General features: G+C 31.9%; 5 protein-coding genes across 9 annotated transcripts; 3 read left to right on the top strand and 2 right to left on the bottom strand.

The window, feature by feature from the left end:
• Positions 1-1,179: 1,179 nt before the first annotated feature.
• Positions 1,180-2,772, top strand: LOC105254003 (general transcription factor IIH subunit 3). The gene is made up of 6 exons (XM_011262423.2): positions 1,180-1,250; positions 1,328-1,824; positions 1,900-2,022; positions 2,105-2,240; positions 2,388-2,424; positions 2,630-2,772. The coding sequence occupies exons 1-6, from the start codon at positions 1,241-1,243 to the stop codon at positions 2,703-2,705; spliced, it is 879 nt and encodes a 292-aa protein (XP_011260725.1). The 5' UTR covers positions 1,180-1,240; the 3' UTR covers positions 2,706-2,772.
• Positions 2,773-2,941: 169 nt separating this feature from the next.
• LOC112639637 (anaphase-promoting complex subunit CDC26-like) lies at positions 2,942-11,930 on the bottom strand. Its single transcript, XM_025414287.1, has 2 exons — positions 11,887-11,930; positions 2,942-3,240 (listed from the first exon to the last, which is right to left on the bottom strand). Exons 1-2 carry the CDS (start codon positions 11,913-11,915, stop codon positions 3,012-3,014), a joined length of 258 nt encoding a protein of 85 aa, XP_025270072.1. The 5' UTR covers positions 11,916-11,930; the 3' UTR covers positions 2,942-3,011.
• Positions 5,557-9,208, top strand: LOC105254004 (inhibitor of growth protein 3). 2 transcript variants are annotated; one of them, XM_011262424.3, is made up of 6 exons: positions 5,557-5,910; positions 6,719-6,790; positions 6,891-7,250; positions 7,524-7,947; positions 8,320-8,518; positions 8,585-9,208. In XM_011262424.3, the coding sequence occupies exons 1-6, from the start codon at positions 5,883-5,885 to the stop codon at positions 8,699-8,701; spliced, it is 1,200 nt and encodes a 399-aa protein (XP_011260726.1). In that variant the 5' UTR covers positions 5,557-5,882; the 3' UTR covers positions 8,702-9,208. The 2 variants fall into 2 exon arrangements, with proteins under 2 accessions (XP_011260726.1, XP_019883895.1); XM_020028336.2 differs by lacking the exon at positions 5,557-5,910 and adding an exon at positions 5,984-6,148.
• Positions 11,931-12,715: 785 nt separating the features above from the next.
• Positions 12,716-16,936, top strand: LOC105254014 (sideroflexin-2). The gene is made up of 6 exons (XM_025414306.1): positions 12,716-12,801; positions 15,321-15,491; positions 15,586-15,784; positions 16,091-16,389; positions 16,648-16,695; positions 16,825-16,936. Exons 1-6 carry the CDS (start codon positions 12,716-12,718, stop codon positions 16,934-16,936), a joined length of 915 nt encoding a protein of 304 aa, XP_025270091.1.
• Positions 16,937-17,145: 209 nt separating this feature from the next.
• Positions 17,146-23,019, bottom strand: LOC105254005 (sideroflexin-2). Of its 4 annotated transcripts, none has more exons than XM_025414218.1 (11): positions 22,799-23,019; positions 22,510-22,724; positions 22,187-22,407; positions 19,954-20,142; positions 19,543-19,713; positions 19,006-19,204; positions 18,614-18,739; positions 18,403-18,469; positions 18,177-18,276; positions 17,988-18,035; positions 17,146-17,907 (listed from the first exon to the last, which is right to left on the bottom strand). In XM_025414218.1, the coding sequence occupies exons 4-11, from the start codon at positions 20,106-20,108 to the stop codon at positions 17,793-17,795; spliced, it is 981 nt and encodes a 326-aa protein (XP_025270003.1). In that variant the 5' UTR covers positions 20,109-20,142; positions 22,187-22,407; positions 22,510-22,724; positions 22,799-23,019; the 3' UTR covers positions 17,146-17,792. The 4 variants fall into 4 exon arrangements, with proteins under 4 accessions (XP_025270003.1, XP_011260727.1, XP_011260728.1 ...); XM_011262425.3 differs by having other exon boundaries at positions 22,342-22,407; positions 22,799-23,018; XM_011262426.3 differs by lacking the exon at positions 22,187-22,407 and having other exon boundaries at positions 22,799-23,018.
• Between the last annotated feature and the right edge of the window lie 24 nt (positions 23,020-23,043).

Raw genomic sequence — 23,043 nt, 5'->3', positions numbered from 1 at the left:
ATGCGGCCTCATTGACGCTAAAAAGTAGCGTCAACCATTGGTTGAACAATGAAGCAACTATACTTACCTCCTTGTTCAACCAATGGTTGACGCTACTTTTTAGCGTCAATGAGGCCGCACCTTTAGAGTATGTTCTATCGCGACGCGAACACCTAGTCGCCATATTAGTTCCGTTGACGCGAACGTATTGAAGCGTATTGAAGGAGACACCTCCGATTAGACACAGTACAATTGGACACAACTGACTTTGATTGGCTAATCGTGCTTGATCGTGCTGGTTACCCTAGGCATCGGTCGATATGATTGGCTGTGTTTAATCGTACTGTGTCTAATCGGGTAATCCCCTATTGAAGTGAGTAGGAGGATGTTGGGGCATGCGACGCGAACAAACCTTGACCGGTATTCATAGTCTGATCTTATATTTGAGATCGTCTTAAGTTCGAGCTTGAAATGCTATGCAGCTATTTGATTGGTTGAATGAGGTCTTAAGTCAACCTCTAAGCAGACTTAAGGCTATAGCACACACTTTCCATAAGCATGACAGTAAGGTTTCGACCAATCGCGTTGCTCAATTTGGCCGTCCGTAACCAAATTGAGCAACGTGATTGGTCGAAACCTTATTGTTATGCTTATGGAAAGTGTGTGCTATAGCCTTTAAGACGATCTTAAATATAAAGATGCGGCCTCATTGACGCTAAAAAGTAGCGTCAACCATTGGTTGAACAATGAAGCAACTATACTTACCTCCTTGTTCAACCAATGGTTGACGCTACTTTTTAGCGTCAATGAGGCCGCACCTTAAGATCGGACTATAAATACCGGCCCTTGTGTCCTCTGTGTCGCTAGCTGGAAAACGCCCAATGTCATGAGCTAAAGAGAGAAAGAGAGAACAGAATAAATACGAAAGAGTAAGCGAAATAGAAGATGGTGTTACTGACCAACTTATTTATTTTGCGCATGCGTACTCCGTTTTTGGCCAACACAAAATCGGAAGAGTTGCTACTCTATGTACTGTAATAATTCAGTGATATAACCACAAAAAAGGTGCCGGCAATTGATTGACGCTATTATGTACATACTTATATTATGCCCCAATCTTCTCTCTAATTTATATTTCTAATATTTAATTCTGATATAAGAAGAAAAAGAAAAACTTTCATCGGAATAAACAAGATATTTACAAAAATTTCTTTTAAAATAAATTATTTAAAATTAAAAGCTATTTAACAATTTTAGCAAAATGACGGCTGGTATATTAATATTTTTATATAAAATTATATTATTATTTTAAAATTTTGATTATATATTTATGTATTTAAATCTTCAGAAATAGATACAAGTTTACTGGTGATTGTATTAGACATCAATCCTGTACAACGTATAGTGAAACAAGAGACAAAGATATTGTCACAATGTTTGGATTCTACAGTCGTTTTTGCCAATGCTCATCTCATGCAGTCGTCTAATAATGAATTAGCGATTATGGCATGCCATGGTCATAGTGCCAAATTTCTCTATCCATGTGAGAATATGGCAGAAATAAGACAGATAGATGGCCAGTATGAAAAATTTACTATGGTAGAGCGCACAGTGCGTCAGCAATTGCAACAAGTTATCAATGAAATTTCAATGAATACTCCATTAAACACGGAAAGTCTCATCTCAGGTGCCCTCAGTATGGCGTTATGTTATATTGCTCGATTGGAGCGAGAAAAGTTTGCTAATCAGAAATTGCATTCTAGAATGTTGGTGATTACTGCCAGCAATGATTCTGCCATGCAATATATGAACTATATGAACATATTCTTCACAGCACAGAGAATGGTATTTGTTTTTCTATTAGACTTTTATTAGTATAATCAGATTTATAACGAAAAAGATTCATCTGGATGTTTTTAGAATGTCATTCTAGATGTGTGCAGTCTGGATCAAGAATTGACACTCTTGCAACAAGGCTGTGAAATTACTGGTGGCAATTATCTACAAGTGCCACAGCTTGCTGGATTGCTACAATATTTGTTGGTAAATCATCTATACTTAATTCTGTACTATTATCAACTTAAGTAAAAGTATACATGCTATGATTTTTTCTTTTATGAATTAGTGGGTTTTCCTGCCAGATCCCAGTGTTAGATCAAAATTAGTCTTGCCACCACCAGTAAAGGTAAACTATAGAGCGGCATGCTTCTGTCATCAAGATCTCATTGATATTGGATATGTTTGTTCTATATGTCTGTCAAGTAAGTACTGCCATAGTTATATCAAATAATCACAAATATTTTAATCAATATATTGAATTATTAATTTGAATTTAAGCAATAATGTCGATAACAATATTCAATTTATTTGTATTAAGATAATGTAATTGAAATATTATTATTTTACAGTTTTTTGCAAATATAGTCCAATATGTACAACTTGTCAGTAAGTATTTTTGTAATATTATAATCTACACTATATTATATATAATTACTTTCGAAAATAATAAATATTTATGATATGTACTTTACATAATATGTATTAATTATATTAATTAACAATTAATACATAATATATTATGTATTAATTATGTTAATTACATTTGATATATAATTATGTATTACATTGTAATTTCTTCTTTTTTTTTAAGCACGGTATTCAAGATGCCAGGACCTATGCCAATGAAGATAAAAAAAAAGAAAAAGACTATAGATATTGTTCATTAATGTTACATATTTCATTACATAATTATATTTCACATAAATATAAAAAAAAGTCATAATATAAAAACAGATTCATATATTATAATTTCATATATTATAATTATAAATTGTGATTTATGAATTACAATTTATAATTATAACCAAAGAAAAATTATATAAATTATAAATTACATTAAATGATTAATCATAAACTTAATCAATTAACGAGTTTTTATAATCTATAATCAAAATTATGTCAATTAACATAATTTTATTGCCTCTCTGTTTATCTGATTTATATTATATTAGATTAGTTGACGTCGTGCATTGTTATGTTGTGGCTCGATTATGTGTAGGTGGGTGCTGTTGCGGTATGTAACCAATGCGTTCCTGAATTTCACTCTGAGGAACTTTGCCTCCCCATATAGGAGGAGTCATAGAAGATGACGATTTCTTTTCAGGGTCCTTCTTGGCTTCATGTGCTTTTCTTATTTCCTCGTATTCCTGCAAATCGTCCAAACGCATCTCTATCCGTGTCGGACTTCGTCGAATCATTATACTGCAAAAAAAAAAGAGAAGAGAAGACAAGTGACTTTGTTTTATGCAAATAGTAAATTTCTTACAAATTAATTGAAAGAGAAAAAGATAATCAATTGACGCGAACGCGACTTCTAAAATAGATTGCATGCTCTTTGGCAATTAAAAGAGAATGATTGATTTTTAGTGAACTTAGGCCCAATTTCATCAACGCGAGTTAATTTAATCGGTCGATTAAATTTGTCACCAGAATTGCCAATAGCAAGGCTTCAAAAACGAACGTTGTTAAGTCGTTCTTGACCTATTCTTGTTGCGTGTCATATACAAGCATTATAACCGTGAAAGTGGGAATAAGGTTGAATTATCATATAATAATATTGAATGATAAAATGAATAATATATATGAATAATATATTTGATATAATTAATAATTAAGAGAATATTAACAACGTTATGGATTTCTTAGACTTCGGTGAATACGATGATGATAATCTTGAAAGAAATAATGAAAGAAAAGAACGTATATTTAAACCACGTATTAATTATTTTGACGTTTTAAATGACAAACTTTTCGAATACATACTTTGCTATTATTATATACACTTGGCAATATACGATTCTTCACAGATGTCAAGAAAATAGGTTAATAAAGATCAGTTTTATGTTCGGCAGTTGGCAACTTTGAAATTTGAACCGACCGATTAGATTAACTCGCGTTGGTGAAATCGGGCCTTACTGAAAGACAAAAAGAAAATAATTGTACAGGATAGGAGACGGAATAATTTTATTTCCTCCGATCTCTCGATATTTAAAATTTATAAATACACTAAGAGCACAGAAACATTCTAGATTCTAAAATTAAATGTGCAATCTTAAAAGTTCCTTCTCTCCGATCGAACGAAATCTATCGAAAATATACAGGGTGTCATTTATTTAGCACCCACTATTTATACTCAATAATTACCGCTTTATTAAGCATTATAGAAAAAAATGATTCAGGACTTTTCGACTTAGTTTTCCACGAGGAATATCGCTATATAAATGGTGGGCGCCAATTAAGTGACACCCTGTAATATAGTGCGTTCGAAAATATGTTTGGTTGGTGTTGGGAAAAAAGATAAAGTTGGCAGTATTGAAAACTCCCAGTGCTGCGTTTCGTTTCTCCCACTGGGATCACTAGGATCAAAAAAATTTGCTACTTGAGATATTAATGCCCGATTTCACCAACCGCGTTTAACTTTAATCTTAGTTCAATTCACTCTTTGTCTCTTTCTAAAGGAAGAGTTAAAAGGAGATAAAGAGTGAGTTAAACTAAGATTAAAAAGTTAAACGCTGTTGATGAAATCGGGCATAAAAGAGGTAAATAAGTAGTTAAATATATTTTATAATAATATGTTTAATAACATCACATATATTATTATTAATACGAACATGTGTTTTATATTAATAATGCTATAATTATAATAAAGTAATATAATTTATCTAAAATGTGATTTAAATTCAATATTTGTATATCTGGTAACAACATTTTCCAGATAATCTGTTATTTTTGGTACCATTTTTCTTTCATCTCTATTGTTATTACCTCTATTTTCGAATAAAATATTTTGTAATTCTTCATTATTATCATCACTATCTGAAGAAGAACTCGAAGATTCAAAAATGATGTTTTCGAGTAAAATATATTGTTCTATAATAATAATTAGTGTAATTGCAACACTTTCATATATTGTTGTACATACGGTACAATACAATCCTAATGATCCCAGTGGGAGAAACGAAACGCAGCACTGGGAGTTTTCAATACTGCCAACTTTGGGTGTTTACGACAATTAATCGGATCTTTGATCGGACTGAGAAGTGGTACTCAGCGATACTTTTTAAATTTCCCTAGATTAATCCGGATCAATGATGTGTCTCTGAGGTAATCGAATTAGATTAACAACTTATTTGATAGAAAACATCTTATTCCAGTAAAATACATTTATTTATTAATATATATTTGATAAATAAAGATATATTAATTAAAAGAATAATAAAGTATCTTTTATAATATCTTATGATGTTTTTCACAATTTTTTCGATCAGCTCGACCGCAATTTCTTTCGATGACTGTTAATCTAATTCGATTACTTTAGAGACACATCATTGATCCGGATTAGTCTAGGGAAATTTAGGAAGTCTATCGCTGAGTACCACTGCTCAGTCCAATCAGAGATCCGATTAATTGTCGTAAACACCCTTTATCTTTTATCCCAACACCGACCAAACATATTTTCGAACGCACTAATAATCGTTTGAGATCGGGCACCGGGCCCTTTAAGTTACATCCCTGTCCACGTGTAACATGGCGAAATGACAATGCCTCAAATAATCCAAAATCGAGCCGCATCATCCTAAAGGGATCGTGCTTCGCAACTTTGTTATTATGCCAATCGCGCATTTTCGAAAACCCCTCTCCGACAGGCCTTACCTCTACAGGCGTCGGGAGCGTTAAAAGCGCCTCGAAATATGCGGAGGCGGAGGGGTTGGACACGCGCGGGCACGCTTTCGGTCGGGCGGTTCTTTCCCCGGAGAATTCACGCGAAATTGCACGATTTCCCGGCAACGGGCGGCAAGTACTAGTCGAGTATACTGATCCTGGACGACCGGCGACGCGGGAAGATGCTCTACCTCGAGGATTATGTCGAAAGTGCGTACGATGAGCGTCGCGCTCGACTCGCCAACGGGATTCTAACCTCTTCCTCTCGCGGAGAGCTCTCTTAACCTTCAAACAGTCTCGAATCGAAATCGACGAACGCAGCCATTTTTGTTTACGTCTCGAGCCGCGTCTCCTTTTGCATCTCTACTCGAGCTGAATTCGCGAATTATTATTGTAAAATGATGGGAAATTTGCGCGTTCGCTTCCCGACGCGATGTCCCATCGAGAGGTTAGACGACATTTGTCGATCGATGTAGATAATTATTGTCTTGTGTGATGGAGATCATTTTTTTTTTTAATTATTAAAAATGTCAGACTCACGAATATAAAAATTAAATACATAAATTGGTACAAATGGCAATATGAGTCTAGTGTCGATATTGTTACACCGTTATTTATTATATATAAAAAAACAATCATATAAAAATATTCATTTAATAAATATACATATGAGTGGATTTTTTTTTTATTTCCAAATTCTGCTGGCGAATATCGAATTTCGCTAGAATATCGTATCTTTAAAATTAAAAGTTGATTTGAAAATTTTTTGCCTTTTCTCTAGAGTCGTTATAAGTATTTACTATATTTATTAATTTTGCAATGAATATTTACTTGTTTATAAAATTTGTTAATAAATATGAGAAAAATTAATATTAAGTTGCAAAAGCACTAATTTTAAAATTTGTTTGTTAAATTATTTCATAAATCAAATATTACAAATGAAGCATAAATAGCTATTTCAGAAGCAAACTTGAAATAAGTTAACATTTTTTTTTTAATGTTGTCATATGTATTTCAGTGATCGAGCATCTTCCACAAGAGTTGAGGGATCGATTTACCGAAATGAGAGAAATGGATCTAGGTGTGCAAAGTATGTGTTCTTTGATGTAATAAAGACAGTAATGATAGTAATATAAACAGTAATGATAGTAATATAAATCAATGATAACAAATCCATTTAATATTTTCAGATTCCATGGATAGTCTGGAGAAGAAAGTAAAGACATTGTTTTGCAATGCGAAAAAGATGAAACCCAGTGAAAAAGAGGCGGAATATGAGGCTATTAGAAGAGAATACTACAAGACCTTAGAGGATGCCGATGAAAAAGTGCATTTAGCTAATCAAATGTACGACTTGGTAGACAGGTATCTAAGGAGACTCGATCAGGAACTGCACAAATTTAAGATGGAACTGGAAGCGGATAATAAGGGCATTACCGAAATCTTGGAGAAGAGATCTTTGGAACTAGATCAACCTCCTACAAATAGTAGCCAAAAAGAAAATCGTTACAATTTTACATCAAGCAGAACACGAGATAATCATAGCCATTGTAAGTCTCTTATCAATTTTTGTTCAACTACTATATGTCATATTTCATATCAACTACTACTCTCCATTTTTAAAGATTTATTTTCTAAAGATTATACTTCCTAAATGTAGTATATTGTGTTCAATTAAAACTCTAACTCTTTGCATGCAGAATTTCAAAATAATCTATAAAATTCATTGATTAGAGCAAATCTATTATACAAGTGGAATAAAATATGATCGATAATAATATTTCTGTGCAAGAATAATTATCAAGTTTTATTTTGAATTTCAGCTCGTTCAGAAAAACGGCGAGACTCCAACGCGTCTTCCACATCTGTCGAAAAGAGACTGGCGATTGAAAAACTGCCGGCGACAACGAGTCTGCCAGAATCGCGGCCAGCGTCTGCGAATTCCGGACCTATTATCGCAACGAACAATGTTGCGCCGGCGCCAGCGACTATCGCCAATTCCGTAGGCTCGGTATGTTACAATCTCGGTCACATCGGGGCAGGTGGTAATGCAATCGCGGCGGCCGCGTCGCAAGCGATTGCAGCCACGCAGTCGATGCAACAAGGCCGACGGTCAGCCAGTTTGAAGGCCAGCTACGAGGCCATTAATACTGGTGGTGTACACGCCGCGGAATTTAGCAGGGAATTGGCCGGCGCAGCGCAAACTGCTATCGCAGCAATTCAAGAGACCACAAAGAAGCATAAAAAGTAAATAGAATATATAAAAGAAAGTAAACTCTGTTCATTGATTATTTTTATGAAAATTTTAGTTATATTCTGGATGTCTCTAGTAGAGAAAAAGAGAAATTGGTGGATTGGAAATCTTTTGTTGTAAAAATGTTTAAGATATTTTATGTATTTTATAATAGATTTTTTTTTTTAGAATGATTTCATCTTATCTTTCTTCCAAGATGTTTTAAAATTATTCAATTGGATATCACATTGGATTTCACATAAATAAATCTTAAATTATTAATATTTATTAATTAAATTATTAAATTAGTAATACTTTTATTATACTTGATAAAAAAATGTTTTATACTTTTTAAAAAATACATTGCCTTATATCTTGAATTATAGGAAAGTGACTGCCACTGTACCGAGTTCAAGCGTGATCGCAGCCACGGTTCAACAGCCTGTATCGCCACCGGTAGTAACTACAACTATGCAAGTAGTGGATCCAGACAATCCGGAATGGACATGCGATCCTAACGAGCCACGCTATTGCATATGTAATCAAGTGTCATATGGTGATATGGTCGCTTGCGACAATTCAGACGTAAGTTTTGTCGATATTTTCGAATATTAAAACGGATAAACTTTATAACGATAATTTTGTTATTAGTGTCCCTTCGAATGGTTCCATTACGCTTGCGTGGGCATCAGTGCACCACCAAAGGGTAAATGGTACTGTCCCCAGTGCACATCTTCGATGAAGAGACGCGGCGGGCGGAAGAACTGATTAAATAGAAAGAAAAAGTGGAAGAACGTTGATCATGTTGAGAAAGCATCGCTGCTACTACCTCTTAGACACTGTCCGTCTTGTATTGATTTAGTTAGGAAGTCTTTATTAGAAGCTCTTATTAAGTATGACTTTTTCAATATGTTGTTCCGAATTCGAGTCATCTTTCGACTTTCGGACTCTTTTTTTTCTGATCGATTGAATATACATCGAAACGACAATGTTATAGAATGGTTATATATCGAAATATAAACATTTAATGAAGATGTTTTTTGAATTAAAAAATTTTTTTAAATATTTTTTGTGTGTTTTCGCTTTCTGCCATTTACTTCGGAGCAATAAAGAAAGCGAGACAAGATGAATACAAGATTTTGAAAATAGAGAATCGTTATAATATATTCTTTCGACAAGTTTAAAATTGATTAATCTCGTCAAGAATTTAAATTCTTACTTAATTATCGAATAGCGAAAGTTTCCTGGCAAATTAGGTTATAAATAAATAAATTTATTTTTAAGTAATTGTAAAATTGTGAAATTTAGTTTAAAAAAGATTTAATTTGATATTAAAAGGTCAAGCAATAATATCTAATATTTAATAAGTGAAGAATTTATTTTCTCGATGAAAGAAAAATGAATTTTGTATTCGTCTGCGATTTTTCTTTCAAAGCCATTCTATATAAGAAAGTTCTGCAAATACTAATTGAAACGAATGCAAAAGCAGAATTGTAGCGACTCGGTGTATGAATAAAATGAATTATGCAGAAACGAATATTATTGCCAAAATGAGTGATGTTTCTTCCAATTAATCAGTTGTCTTTTGTATTAAGTATATTTCGAAATCATTTCGACCATGATCTCTCCTAACTTATCCTTCCATTACAAATTCATTAAATACAATCAACACACGTTCCAAACTTTATTATTTTACGAATAAGAAAATATTGATAAAACTCAAGTCCATTGTACAGTATCAATCGCTCATTGATTTCAAGTTATTAAAAATTAATAAGTACAATGATGTTAAAATTGTTAGCATATGTCATAAGTATAATTCATTATTGCGATTGTGTAAACTGCGGGAAATGTTGGCGAATGAACGTGACCTATCTCATCAATCTTCTCTTATGGGCAAACCTATATCTCGCCGATAATAACTTCATGACATTACGAAACGGTCATCTCTTCGCCTTTTATATTTACACTAACGCTATGTTTGAGATATTAAGACAATAATCAAATAATAAAATCCGAATTAATATAACAATAATGCTCTTCCAAAAGATTCGATATGAAGAATTCTCCGAAAATATCAATTTTGTAAGCGAAATTGTTGCTTATACAGGGTGTCCCATTTTAATGTCCCCAAATAACATTCTTATTTTTAATTTTAGAAAAAGATGTTTCAGACAAAAGTTGTATGGTTTCTAGGGGGACATAAGATGGTGCCATTAGTTTGACCTTAAAGAGTCACATGAAGGTTACATGAAAGTCATTTTGAATTTCTTAAATGGATATATTATCCCTATATATTTTTTCATATTCTTGTAGCTTATCTCGAGAGCTTTCCAAAACACTATAAATAAACATTTTTTCATCAAGTACTTTTCGAGTTCTGAGGCTTGAAATCATTTCTTAATGTTATATAAACCATAAAATATCTTGTAAAATATTCATTTTTCGATTATCTTACCTTGATACTTTTATACAAAATAATAAGAGAAATCAATTGGTGTAAAGAAAACATACAGTTGTTTTTAAGAAAAAATATGGAATTGTTAATTGCACCTTCATGTGACTCTTCAAGGTCAAACTAATGGCTATCCATCTTATGTCCCCCTAGAAACCATACCATTTTTGTCTGAAACATCTTTTTCTAAAATTAAAAATAAAGTTATTTGGGGTGGGACATTAAAATGAGATACCCTGTATAAGGCAGAATAGCTGTAATAAATAAAATATGTACAGAGAAAAAAATACTGCTGTTGAAGTGAACGATATCTTTTTTTATTAAACATTTTCGTACGATTAAAATTTATATCACTTTCTATCTTAATTTCTCATCTTGTCCATTACAAATTCAAAGATGCGAGTCAATTAATATGCGCTCAAGCTTTTATTTTATACAAGAAAATATCAATCACTCACTGGTCGCTTAGAACCTAGAAATTGCCTGAATCTCTTCTTTGTATTGTGTTTCATTATTATATTTTATAACTCCAAATGGCAACATATGGATACGTTGAAAATGACGTTGAAGAAGACGTTCCAATATTACTAAGAAATGCCATATCAGCAATACAATGATAGAATCCTCATCTGGGTAATAATATGCAACCAATATACTGATAATTATGAAATTAATTATCAACAAGAAATGACACACGCGCCACATTTTATTATCAGAATCGCAAGATATTTATTGTTTTAAGTTATAACAAAAAAATAATCGCGTTAAAATATCAAAACTGTTAATGGCACACACGATCCGAAATTTAATTTAATTAATCGTAAACGACGTGTTTTAGTCAAACAAATTTCGAAGAGTCTTATTTTTAGACATGACCCGCGTTAATGTTATTCAGGAATTGGCGATAAAGTTTTGCAACGTTTCGATTAATTAAATGTTTACATTTACATTACCTTTTTGGAATATCGAACGCGAAATTTTTAAACGTATGACACAATGGAAATTACAAACACTATATATATAACGAATACTGATTTTGAAAACAGCATACTATAATAATATATATATATATATATATATATATATATATATATAATAAAATAAAATAAGAATAATTAAGTAAATAGAAATTGTACTTTTACATATTTTAAATATATTTTAAATTGTACTTTTAAGTAGGAATTACTTTTCATATTAACATAAACATTAATTAATAGAAAGAAATATGGTTAATTATAATTAGAAAGAAGAAAGAGATGTTATCGAGACAAATAATCATATTTCTTTCTATTAATTAACTGTGCTTTTTGGGTCAATATAAAAAGTAATTCGTATTTAAAAATACAATTTAAATACATTTAAAGTACGTAAAAGTACATTTCGTATTTATCCAATTATTCTCATTTTAATTTATTTTCTTCTGAGATAAGAATTGACTAGACGCGATAAATATACATCCAAATTTCTCTGTGAAAATATAAATTTAATATTCACTCACCGCGATTGATTAGAAATCTTCAAGTCCATTTGAAATGTCTCCAATTGTGTTAATCTTTATGTAACTTAGGGTATAAAGAGTAACAATATCAGAAAATGAAAATAAATTAAGCAATATGTCAACAGACAAGCTAAATTTTTTAGTTTTCGCTTTTCAGTCCCATTGTTGTCATCAGTCATAGAAAATATGAACAAGAAGAATAGGAACCACATGCAGAGTAATAAAATATATGTATAATACATTTTATGTTCGTATCGTTAACAATAGATATCGAGAATTATTACAATCTGCGACTTAAACTTTAAATATTAGAAAAATCCTGGAGGACAAATCAAATGTTTCACGTCAACGTTTCTGAGCAATTGACGAAATTTATCGCTAACCGAAAGTTTCAAAACGATTATCTGCAAATGTTTATGTTATCTTTGTGGAATATACGCGGACGCAAAATTTGAACATCAAAACCGTTATATAAACGTATTCTGCGAAGATATTTCGATTTCGAAAATAATGCTATAAAATAATGTTATAATATATAAATAAAATGAACTATATAATATGGAGACAAAGGTTGCTATCAAAACTTCTCTTAATTAATTTGCTAGATGCAGTATCCGCTCCAAAATGTCATCTCGTGTATGAAAAAATAAATTCAAGATTCACTCACTTCGATCGGTTGGAGGTTTTCTCCTTTTGAAACGTTTTTTCTTATATTCACTATCTTTTTATTTAGCAATCTATCTCAAATGTCAAGATCGATTATTAGATCTATCACCTGTTACTTATGTACCGTATGTTTATGTTTATATTTACCTTCAGGATAACGAACATGAAAATCGGATATTCACGACATAATAAAGTCCTTTCAAAGCTACATGTGCATACAGACAGAATTCTAAGATATATTACAATTTCGTAAGCAGAATTGGCATATAAATAAAACGAAACGTGTAAAGAGAAATGAAAATAATTATTTATTTTCATTAATTAGGCATTATTTTGTCATTCACAGTAATTCAAATTTATTTCACGTTAATCTTTCCTAATTTTTATTCTCTCATTAGAGATTCGCTAGATTATTGACAAATGGTCCAAATTTTATTTTCTGTGCATAAAAATACCAATTTAAAATCCATTTGTATCGATTGATTTAAGGATGTATTTGGACTGTCTGTCTCAAAAGTTAATCCAAAGTACCAAAAAATTAAAGTTGGGCAGAATACGAATTCTAATTGATCAAAAATTTTTTAAAAATCACAAAATCATACTTCAAAGTATTCTTTAATATAAATAGGTCTTAATTTCCAAGAAAATGTTGCCACGTTTTATCAATATTCCGTCAAACCGATAATCACAGTTATTTTTTAATAATAATTTCAAAACGAGCAAGTAAATCGTTTTAAAACTTTGTGGACATTTTTACATGTATGAATATAATATTACAAAATGAAATTTTTATCATTGTTTTTTTATAGTTTGTGAATAATTTATTACCTGTCTCTTGAACGTTTACATAAGATCCTATGTTAAAAATGTCCTATGTTATCGCAAAATTCAAAAATTAATAATTTAAAGGAGCAAGTTAAAAAATTTGAAATAATTCATGACGATTTAGAATGTTATTAAGAATGTTAAATTAAAAATTCACGACGATCTCATTGATTGTAATATATCTTTAAATCCAATACATCCTTAAATACCATTCGATCTACTTCTGAGCTGTATAGCAGCCTTCACGTTATATGATTTAAAGATATCGCGAATTCATTATCGAAGCAACGAAAATTCTGTGAGCATATTCACAACATTGCAAATTATCTATATCCAAGTTTTGATTTCACGATGTATGTACTGTCAAATGCTATTGTGACAGAAAAGTGTTATTATGTTAATGTAAATCAAGTAAATGTTAGTGCGTTTTTATGAAGAAAAAAATGTCGAAAATTTTATCCAAATTATGTGACACACTTTTTTTCTTTAATCTTGTTTCATTTTATTTTGTCTAACACATAAAGTCAGTTTCAAAACAAAATAATTCTCTTAAAAATTCATTTATAGTCTCCCGCAAAGTTTTCTGCATTTATTGTGTGTAGCAGTCATTTTTAGATTTATATTATAATAGCTCATATAAGTACTTGGAATGGGAGGGACGCAATCAGTCCCGCAACAAATAATGAAGAGAAAGAATAGCGATCTTAAAACTGAACCTGAAGATAGAATTGATGTCGATAAACCACTCTGGAGTCAAGATACGTATTTCGGAAGATGGATGCATTACGCCTTTATCACTGATTGTCGCACGATATTTGTACCGACAAGCAAATTGTGGGAGGCAAAGAAACTCTGCGAGGATTATAAGTGAATTACAATAATGCAGTTTTTCATGTTTTGAATTAATTTTATGGAAATATTAAATAACAAAAAAAAAGGATAAAAGATAATACTTGCTAATTATTTATCCATTGTATATAAACAGATGTTATTTTTATACAAGGTGTCCAAAAGTCCCGGACCGGTCGAATATTTCATAAACTATGCACTTTAGAAAGAAATGTTTCAGACAAAAGTTATATGGCTTGAAGAGGGCCATCAGATAGTGGCAATGATTTAACATGAAAGAGTCATTTGAAAGTCACGTGAAGATCACCGTCAAAATTTCTTAAATGGAACTCCCTATTTTTATTAAATATTCTGGTAGCTCACGTCGAGAGCTTTCCAAAACACTATAATTAAGTTAGTTTTCATTAAGTACTTTCCGAATTATGAGGCTTGAAATCATTTCTTAATTTTACATAAACCGTAAAATATCTTGTAAAATATTCATTTTTCGATTATCTTACCATAATAATTTTATGTACAAAATAATGAGAGGAATCAATTGGTGTAAAGAAAAAACATAGTTGTTTTTAAGAAAAAAATATGTAATTTGCAATTAGATTACATATTTTTTTTTAATACAACTATGTGTTTTTTTTTATTATTTTGTACATAAAAGTATTAAGGTAAGATAATCGAAAAATGAATATTTTATTAGATATTTTATGGTTTATGCAAAATTAAGAAATGATTTCAAGCCTCATAACTCGAAAAGTACTCAATGAAGAAATACTTTATTATAGTGTTTTGGAAAGTTCTCGAGATAAGCTATACACGAATATGTAATAAAAAGTAGGGGGTTCCGTTTAAGAAATTGAAGGTGACCTTTATGTCACCTTCAAATGACTCTCCAAGGTCAAATTATTGCCACTATCTGATGGCCCCCTTCAAGCCATACAACTTTTGTCTGAAACATTTCTTTCTAAAGTGCATAGTTTATGAAATATTCGACCGGTCCGGGACTTTGGGGACACCCTGTATAATAATCCTATAATAAAACTCCTATAAACAGTGGGTTATTTTAATTAATAGTAATTGTATTTTTAATTAATATTTAGAATCAACAAGGAGCCAGAGGATCTGCGAAGAGAGGACATAATCTATGCGAAAAAACTCAGGGATAGCGCCTTTCATCCCGATAACGGCGAATTTATGCATGTGATAGGTAGAATGTCCTTTCAGCTACCAAGTTCAGTCGCTCTCACCGCCGCTATGTTGACTTTCTACAAGTGATTTGATTTTCCGCATAATAAATAATCATCTCTCCGCACATATAAATAATTTTTTCAATTCAACCTATTTTTATGCGCGCACTTTGATCAGATCCGCTTATGGTGTGATAGCGTGTCAATTGGTTAATCAAGGTTTCAATGCGTTTGTCAATTACACTAATCGAAATGCGATGAATGAGGATCCGCAAGATACCAATGTGATCCAGGCATTCATACTCGCGACTGCAGCGAGTTGCGCGGCCGCTTTGGGATTCAGGAAGCTGTACTCTGGCAGAGGAACCCTCTTTGCAGTTAATTCGTGCATTTTAAGCCAGTCTTTTTGCCCCTATTTAGATAAAAAAAAACACGCAAAAAACTTATCATTAAAAGGAATGTTTTATCATTCAAAAAGAACAGCTACAGACTGTTAACATAAACCTCATAAATTTAGAAACATTAAGACTTTCGTTTAAATTTTTCAAACTATTACTCTTTCAAATAATTGAATTTTTTTATCTTAAATCTCGACAGTCTTAAAGAGATATCAATTATAATTTAAAAATGTAAAAAATTGATGATAATTAATTGAAGAAATTATCTTCGTTTTTTTTTTGTAGAGATTTGTTCCGTTCTGCGCGGTGGCTGCAGGCAATATAGTGAATCTTCCCATTATGAGACAACGAGAAATCATGCAGGGTATCCCTATATTTATCAAGAACGAAAACGAAGTGTGCATCATGAAGTCGCAAGTGGCTGCCGTCAAGGGTATCTCCGAATGCATTTTCACCAGGATAATAATGGCCGCGCCAGGAATGTTGATGATCCCAATTATCACGCAACGAATGCAACCATACTGTTTCTACCAGCTTCGTCCGTGGATCGCTTTCCCTGTCGAAATCGGCTTATGCGCTCTCAGGTAAGCTTTATTATAGTGTATATTTATGTTGCGTCGCGTAAATTTACGCAAACATGACGGTACCTTTGCTGACATATGTTGCGCGACATCGATTTGTATGCAATCGTGTTAAACCTTGTGCAAACTGGTATGCAACAGTGTTGATACTGTTGCATCGTGTGATACTTTGAGTTGCAATGTCGATAATAAAACTAAAACAGTATTTAAAAAAAAACAAATATTAAAAAGATGTCAACATATTGTCTTTTTCATTGACAGTCTGCTGATCATGATTCCTTCGGCGCTTGCGATCTTCCCGCAGAAAAAGTAAGCTTAAGTTAATTTTCAATATTTCTAAATGAAAAATTAATATAAAAAAATTAAATATATTGTAATTTATATTAGAATAATTTTAATAAGGAATTAATATATTATATGTTAACTTTTTCTATCGAGCTCAATGAAACCAGAATTGTTAAAAATATATCCGGAAGAATACGAAATATTTCGAGAGAAAATGGGCCAGCGCAAATATACGGATTTTGTTTATTATAACAAAGGATTATAATTAATATAAATAAAAGTAAAATTCATAAATTTTCTTTTATATATCATTAGACTCTTTTAGGAAAATGAAAATGGAATTTTTAAAATGACAATTCGTTGAAGTGAATAAAATTAGGTAAGAACAAAATAATTGCTATTTGATTATTTAACAATGTTTATTGACATTTTAAATATCTTTTTCTATATTATTGTATTTTTTTATTAATTACATACGTAGCAAATTTTTTATCGTATCATTAGATATGGCAGCATTTTTACTTTTGACAGTTGAAAATGCAAGGCAGATAATACTATTAACAATAATATTAAGTAATATCTTAGTGCTTAAAATTATTCTGCACAGAAAGTAATGTTTATAACATAGGGTTAAAAACATAGGGAACTTTTAAATTAACATTAAGATGCCTGAGAGAAATCATTGAGCGCTTATTAAAATAAAATTATTGCCAAGATTTATAATTGCGACTATGTGTGACATTTCGATAAAGCACTAAATCTGTCTATTGTCAACGTTGCATCCTTTTTATATTTATCATATTTATTATGATTCTCGACTATTTATTGTATGATATTTCAACGTGTCGACGGAATTTTTTTTTATCAGTATTATATTTTGTGTCTAAATCCTAATATTATTATTAATCTCAGTGCGGGACATTGTATTCAAAATGCAATATTTCAAATCACATGAAAGAATTGACGAAAGGATAGACTCTAATTGTTAATAATCTATTAATTATATGCGCGTTTCTGATCCAGCAGAAATGTTTGACGAGTGCGTCAATTGGAACAATGACACTTACAAAGGATGGCATAACAACTTATTTAAGATACAGTTTTTAACATTTTTCATAACATTATAATCCCTTGTTAAAATACAAATACCTCGGTATTTCACCAGCTTCGCAATTTTTCTTCAGCAACTCATAGTTTTCTGGCTCCCAGCGCTGCAGAGTTGACGTCTTGATGGAACTGTGAAACGCCATCGAATGAGATAAAAATAAAATAAGAAGAGAAATAATTAGAGATATTGGACATGTAAAAATATTTACCAATTTTGCGGAAACAATGCACATGCCGTTGGCACCATAAACGTTAGTCTAAAAAGTCAGACAGATAAAATTCATAAAAAGATAAAGATAAAATGAAGATTAACATAGTAATTTAATAATAACATATGATAATACAAATGGAAGAGATGAAGAATAAAAAGATTAAGAATATTAAATAAAAATACTCACGAAACTCCGCACATCAAAATTTGTATAGGCCCGTGCAGAGGTTTAATTTTTTGCATCCACGCATATTTCTCCAATCTTTCCATTATGGGTGGCAGGATGACTAAAAATTAATTATTATTTTAATTATTTGCATGTACTATTTTAATAAGGCTGGAGACCAATTCGTAGAATATTTTAATAAGCAATTTGTTTATCGAAATAGTATTGATTTATATTTATTACGTACGCATGCCGGGTGCGCACATGATGATTCTTGAAATAACGACTTGACTAATGCCTTTCACGGCTGCTAGCTAAAATTATTTATTAATTATAAACTATTTATCATAAATTGTTTATTGCAAAATTCTAATATGTTTGAAGTATGAAGTATAAAGCATAATGATTTTTATAAGTAGAAACTTAATGCGAGAAGAGATGGACTCAAGATCTTTCACCTTTGATTTCGCAAGTTTTCTACCATCTTCGTCAATGAGATCCACACCACTTTTGATTTCGTTCTGCCTCATTAGAGGGATGTTAGCGCAATTAGCAGCCGCCACTGCTGCGAACGGAACGTACCTCTGAAAATTTTTTAATTCTTGTGTGTCTAATTCAGAGCAATCTAGGACGAGTTTTAAAAAGTTTTATTTTAATTATTATATATAAGGCATCTTTCTCTCTCTCTTTCTCGAAAAATAAAAATTCCCAATCGTATCAACTTTCCAATTTTCTCAGCAAATTAAAATCAATTATTTTAAATCATGCCAAAAAGGATTATTTGTCATTGATACAAAATTTAAGATATTCTATATAATTTTTAAATTGCCTTCGCGCGCGCAAAACTTACAGCCATCAAAGGACTTGCACGTTTCTGCCAATATGATTTACATCCTATCGCGGTTATCATCGCCGCGGCAGTGGCACTAACGTAAGCTGCACCTAGCTGATAGGTGGTTATAGGACTATTAGCATTTCTGTTGGTGTAATTAACGAGAGCGTTAAAAGATTGGTTGACCCATTGCCAAAAAACCACCGCTTGCGTTGTTCTAAAAATTAAATCAACCTTGTTAAATTAAATCAAGCAATTCAATCTTACGTTCAAAAAGAATGTGTAACATTTGTTGCAAATCATGCAAAAAAAAGAAACAAGAAGTAAAATATTACATAATTTAATAAAAATATACTGTTCATTAACATATTAAATTTAAAAATATAACAATTAAAAGTAAGTGATTGACACTTAAAACATTTAAACTAAATAACTTATATTCTTTTTCTTTCACAACTATTGTAAAATTTTCGAGATATCAATATGATTAGAAAGAAAAATTTTCAATATTGATTACAGCAAAATATTTCGAAGTATTCTGCTATTCTATAAAACCTATAAAATTGGAGCATAGCGCCGGTGATAGCCATTCCTCCTGGCACTTGGAAAGACATTCTACCGAAGACATTTTGCAGTTCGCCGGTGTCGGGATGAAAGGCTGACTCGTACAGCTTCTTCGCATAAATGACTTGCTCTCTCGTCGTATCGGCTGGCTCCTTGCCAAGCCTGTAAGGTACATACAACAATTTCCAAATGATTAGAGAATATGAAACATCGTGCAATAACAATAAATTTTACTATATTGCCGCATCTTATTTCTTGATAATAAATTTTAATTTAATAAATTTTTTACATTATAGAAATATTAAATACTGTTACTAAATATTTTCTTGATTGATCAATGAATATCAAAATTCTATAAAAATAAAAACTTCTCTCTCTAAATTGATATATTTTTACTATCACCTGTATTGTTCGCACAACTTTTTAGCAGCTAGTAATTCTGATTCGGGTTCGATGCAAGTACGGAAGTCGGTCATCCACGCAAAGTATTTCCATCTTCCCACGAAATTGTTGAGATCCCACAAGGGCTTGTCCAGATCCAATCTTTCGTTCGCCATCGTGAATAATCAAGAGATTTTTTTCGGCACAAATCTAATCAAAAATCGTAATTCGTAAGTGGAAGAAAAAGACATTGCTATAATCTTCGAAAATCAACTTCAAAAATTGGGGAAAAAATTTTTTTTCGATTTTTTTTCAAAGTACTGTCTTAAACTAATTATTTAATTATTTTTTAATATCTTTCTTTTAATTATTTTTTAAAATATTTGTAATATCTTTTTTTTAATATTTATCTGATATTTACTTATATTTATTTACTCATATATATTTAGTTATTTATTCGTGTGTATACACACACACACATACACGCGATATAAAGAATAAGCAGGATATCTAAAAAAACGCGAGAATAATATTTCAGGAAGAGACGTATATACGTATTTGATCTTCAACCAAATGATGGACACATTCGTAAACTTTTGCGTAAACTGTACCTTCAGTATAATATTACAAGAAGTCTGACAAAAGTGAGGATATATTTATAGTTTTGTTGCACGAGCTGCATATGAATATAATGCGTAGCAGTTTTAATGTACATATGAAAGGATTTTTGCTCATTATCATTAAAATATAATATTATATGATATTTTCCACGAGTAGAATGAACAACACAATTAACAATTAATGAAACAAAGGAAACCGACGTATGTAGTTAAATGTAAATTTTTTTTTAAGGAGAACAATTAACCGTGAAATTATTTTAATATACGAAATTAGTATTATTAGTTTGTTTATATACTAGTTTCGTTGGAATTTTAAAATGACTTGTAACACAACTTGTACATGTATTCTTTTTTTTAAATTTTTCCTCGTACGTCAATAATTTTGAAATTATTAATTTTCAAGTTACAATCTGGAGATATTTGAATTTGTTTTTGAAGTACGGATACACAGGGAGAGATTTTTCTTTTTCATTTGTATTTTATTTAATTTATTTTATATATCAAGAGTTTTTTTAAATCACTTTGTTGGAAGATATTTTTTTAACGGCACAAAATATTAAAGTACGTGGTGTTTTGATCAAATTTCAACAAACTTTTTGACAAAAATCAGATTTTATATCAATTCTTTTAGATTGAAACTACAGATGCGAGTATAAAATCTCGGAAGCTTGCGCGGATCTGCGTTTAATTATCAGCTGCAGCAAGATACGAGCCCTGATATTTAGATAACTATAATGAGATTAGAATGATTCCCCGACGCAATTTAACAGTTTAAGTTTTGCAGATTCAAACATCTCTTGTAGAAAGGCAAAAATAATGATCGAAAATCTGATCGTGAGGGAATGTAATGAGCAATCATGTCACGCGCGAAATAAGATAAAGATACATTCCACGAAAGTCGCAATGACATGAGATCATTCGTAAAGTCATGACGGAATTGGTAAACAATATTGAATATTATCAGAGTTGTGCCATTCACGTGTGTCAGCGCTAATCAGCCGAGTGCAGGTCGAGATTGACGCATGAGTGTCACATGCGTCAAGGGACCCGACACGCGTTTTCCAATAGTTAATTTATTTAATTAAAATAAAAAATGTTTTTTCAAAAAAAAAAAGAATACTCCCGTCTGCTGCCAACAAAAAGTACATACATTTAAATAATTACAAAATAAAAAAGCAATTAATAAATTAAATAATAAAAAAATAAAGAAAAAATAGAAAAACAAAAGTAAACAACAAATAAAAATCTAAAACAAAAAATAAAAGAAATTAATCAAATTAATTAAATTAAATAAAAAAATAACAAAAAGTAAATAAGAAAATTAAACAAAAATATTAAAAAATGGATTGAAATTTCATTAATTCAATTAATCAAAATGAAACATAATATGTAAACTCGAAATGATTGGTTAAATAAAATTGGTTCCCTTCGCACTTATATTGCCATTTAATGTAATTAAATCAGCCTTAACTTGATATTGCATGCTAGTATAAATTTATTTTTTTTTTTGCAAGAGTTACTTTCTCCGGGGTTTTCTCCTTCTATCCACCTTATCTATCCAGTGTGAACGACTCTTTATCATTTCCAGTCATTAACAAAAACGTGTGAACATGGCTTAACAGACGTGGACGTACCACACGCTCAGGGCACACAATTTTCACAGGACATACACGCATTGTGTCAACACTCCTGTCTCACGTCACTTTGTATTTTTCCAACTGATATCGACCCCATCTCGAAGAAACCGCGGCCGCGAAGGGCGACCCAATTTTTCCGATGAGCATGTTACCTTTATCGTTGCACCGGCAACCACGGTGGTCCGACCGATTGCTTTTTACATTAAATATACGTCCGGCTACAACATAGACATGGGGAATTTATCGGTGCAAGCGATTTATCTTCGTCGCACTTGCATCGCTTACGCAACGCTTTATTAAAGCATAAATCCGTCACTCACCGTGAGACCTCTGGAGCCGCGCTCGGCCGCTTCTCGAAGTCGACGTCGACGAGAACCGAGGAGGAACAGCAGAAGGCTCCTTGTTACGCTACTGTCACCACACGCACACCCTCGGCGAGCGTATCCTTCAATGGAGTGGTCGCGCTAAACCGCGTTCACATCATTGTAACGTTGTTTTCATCAGCGTCGACGTGCCCCAACTTGACATCATCATCCTGAAATAACGTCATATTTTAATTACTGCAAATTTTCGGGAAATCTGAAATTGATTGGTAACATTGCCTGCGACCTGTGCCGCGATGAAGGCGAGGATCCCGGGGACGGGGCTCGTCCGGGGACCTTCACGGAGCAGTACGGACCTGGTGCGATGACCCGCCTCCAGCGCGCGCAAGCGCACTGGAGCTGACGGAGCGGCCAGCTGTGCTGCCAGGCTGTATACTCCTCTATCTCTCAATGCCCTTACTTCCTCCCGCCCCCCTGACCCTACAGCCTTACTGTCCGCCTCATGTGGTTTCCACACACAGCCGTTGCCGT

This window comes from Camponotus floridanus, unplaced genomic scaffold (genome assembly GCF_003227725.1).
Source record: "Camponotus floridanus strain SB8 unplaced genomic scaffold, Cflo_v7.5 scaffold8, whole genome shotgun sequence".
NCBI lineage: Eukaryota > Metazoa > Arthropoda > Insecta > Hymenoptera > Formicidae > Camponotus > Camponotus floridanus.
The sequence above is the reverse complement of the archived record's forward strand: the minus strand, read 5'-3'. Positions and strand labels throughout refer to the sequence as shown.

Bases quoted from the DNA above. Each gene is read 5' to 3' on its own strand.
- LOC105254003 (XM_011262423.2), top strand. The intron at 1,825-1,899 runs GTATTTGTTTTT...GGATGTTTTTAG, and splicing joins TCTTCACAGCACAGAGAATG to AATGTCATTCTAGATGTGTG. The intron at 2,241-2,387 runs GTAAGTACTGCC...ATTATTTTACAG, and splicing joins TTGTTCTATATGTCTGTCAA to TTTTTTGCAAATATAGTCCA.
- LOC105254004 (XM_011262424.3), top strand. From the start codon at position 5,883: ATGCTCTACCTCGAGGATTATGTCGAAA. The intron at 6,791-6,890 runs GTATGTGTTCTT...TAATATTTTCAG, and splicing joins AATGGATCTAGGTGTGCAAA to ATTCCATGGATAGTCTGGAG. The intron at 7,948-8,319 runs GTAAATAGAATA...CTTGAATTATAG, and splicing joins ACCACAAAGAAGCATAAAAA to GAAAGTGACTGCCACTGTAC.
- LOC112639637 (XM_025414287.1), bottom strand. From the start codon at position 11,915: ATGGACTTGAAGATTTCTAATCAATCGCG. The intron at 3,241-11,886 runs GTGAGTGAATAT...TTTTTTTTGCAG, and splicing joins AAGATTTCTAATCAATCGCG to TATAATGATTCGACGAAGTC.
- LOC105254014 (XM_025414306.1), top strand. From the start codon at position 12,716: ATGAAAATCGGATATTCACGACATAATAAAGTCCTTTCAAAGCTACAT. The intron at 12,802-15,320 runs GTAAGCAGAATT...ATTAATATTTAG, and splicing joins CTAAGATATATTACAATTTC to AATCAACAAGGAGCCAGAGG. The intron at 15,492-15,585 runs GTGATTTGATTT...CACTTTGATCAG, and splicing joins GCTATGTTGACTTTCTACAA to ATCCGCTTATGGTGTGATAG.
- LOC105254005 (XM_025414218.1), bottom strand. From the start codon at position 20,108: ATGGCGAACGAAAGATTGGATCTGGACAAGCCCTTGTGGGATCTCAAC. The intron at 18,740-19,005 runs GTAAGTTTTGCG...AAAAATTTTCAG, and splicing joins GTGCAAGTCCTTTGATGGCT to AGGTACGTTCCGTTCGCAGC. The intron at 18,470-18,613 runs GTGAAAGATCTT...AAATAATTTTAG, and splicing joins GAAAACTTGCGAAATCAAAG to CTAGCAGCCGTGAAAGGCAT.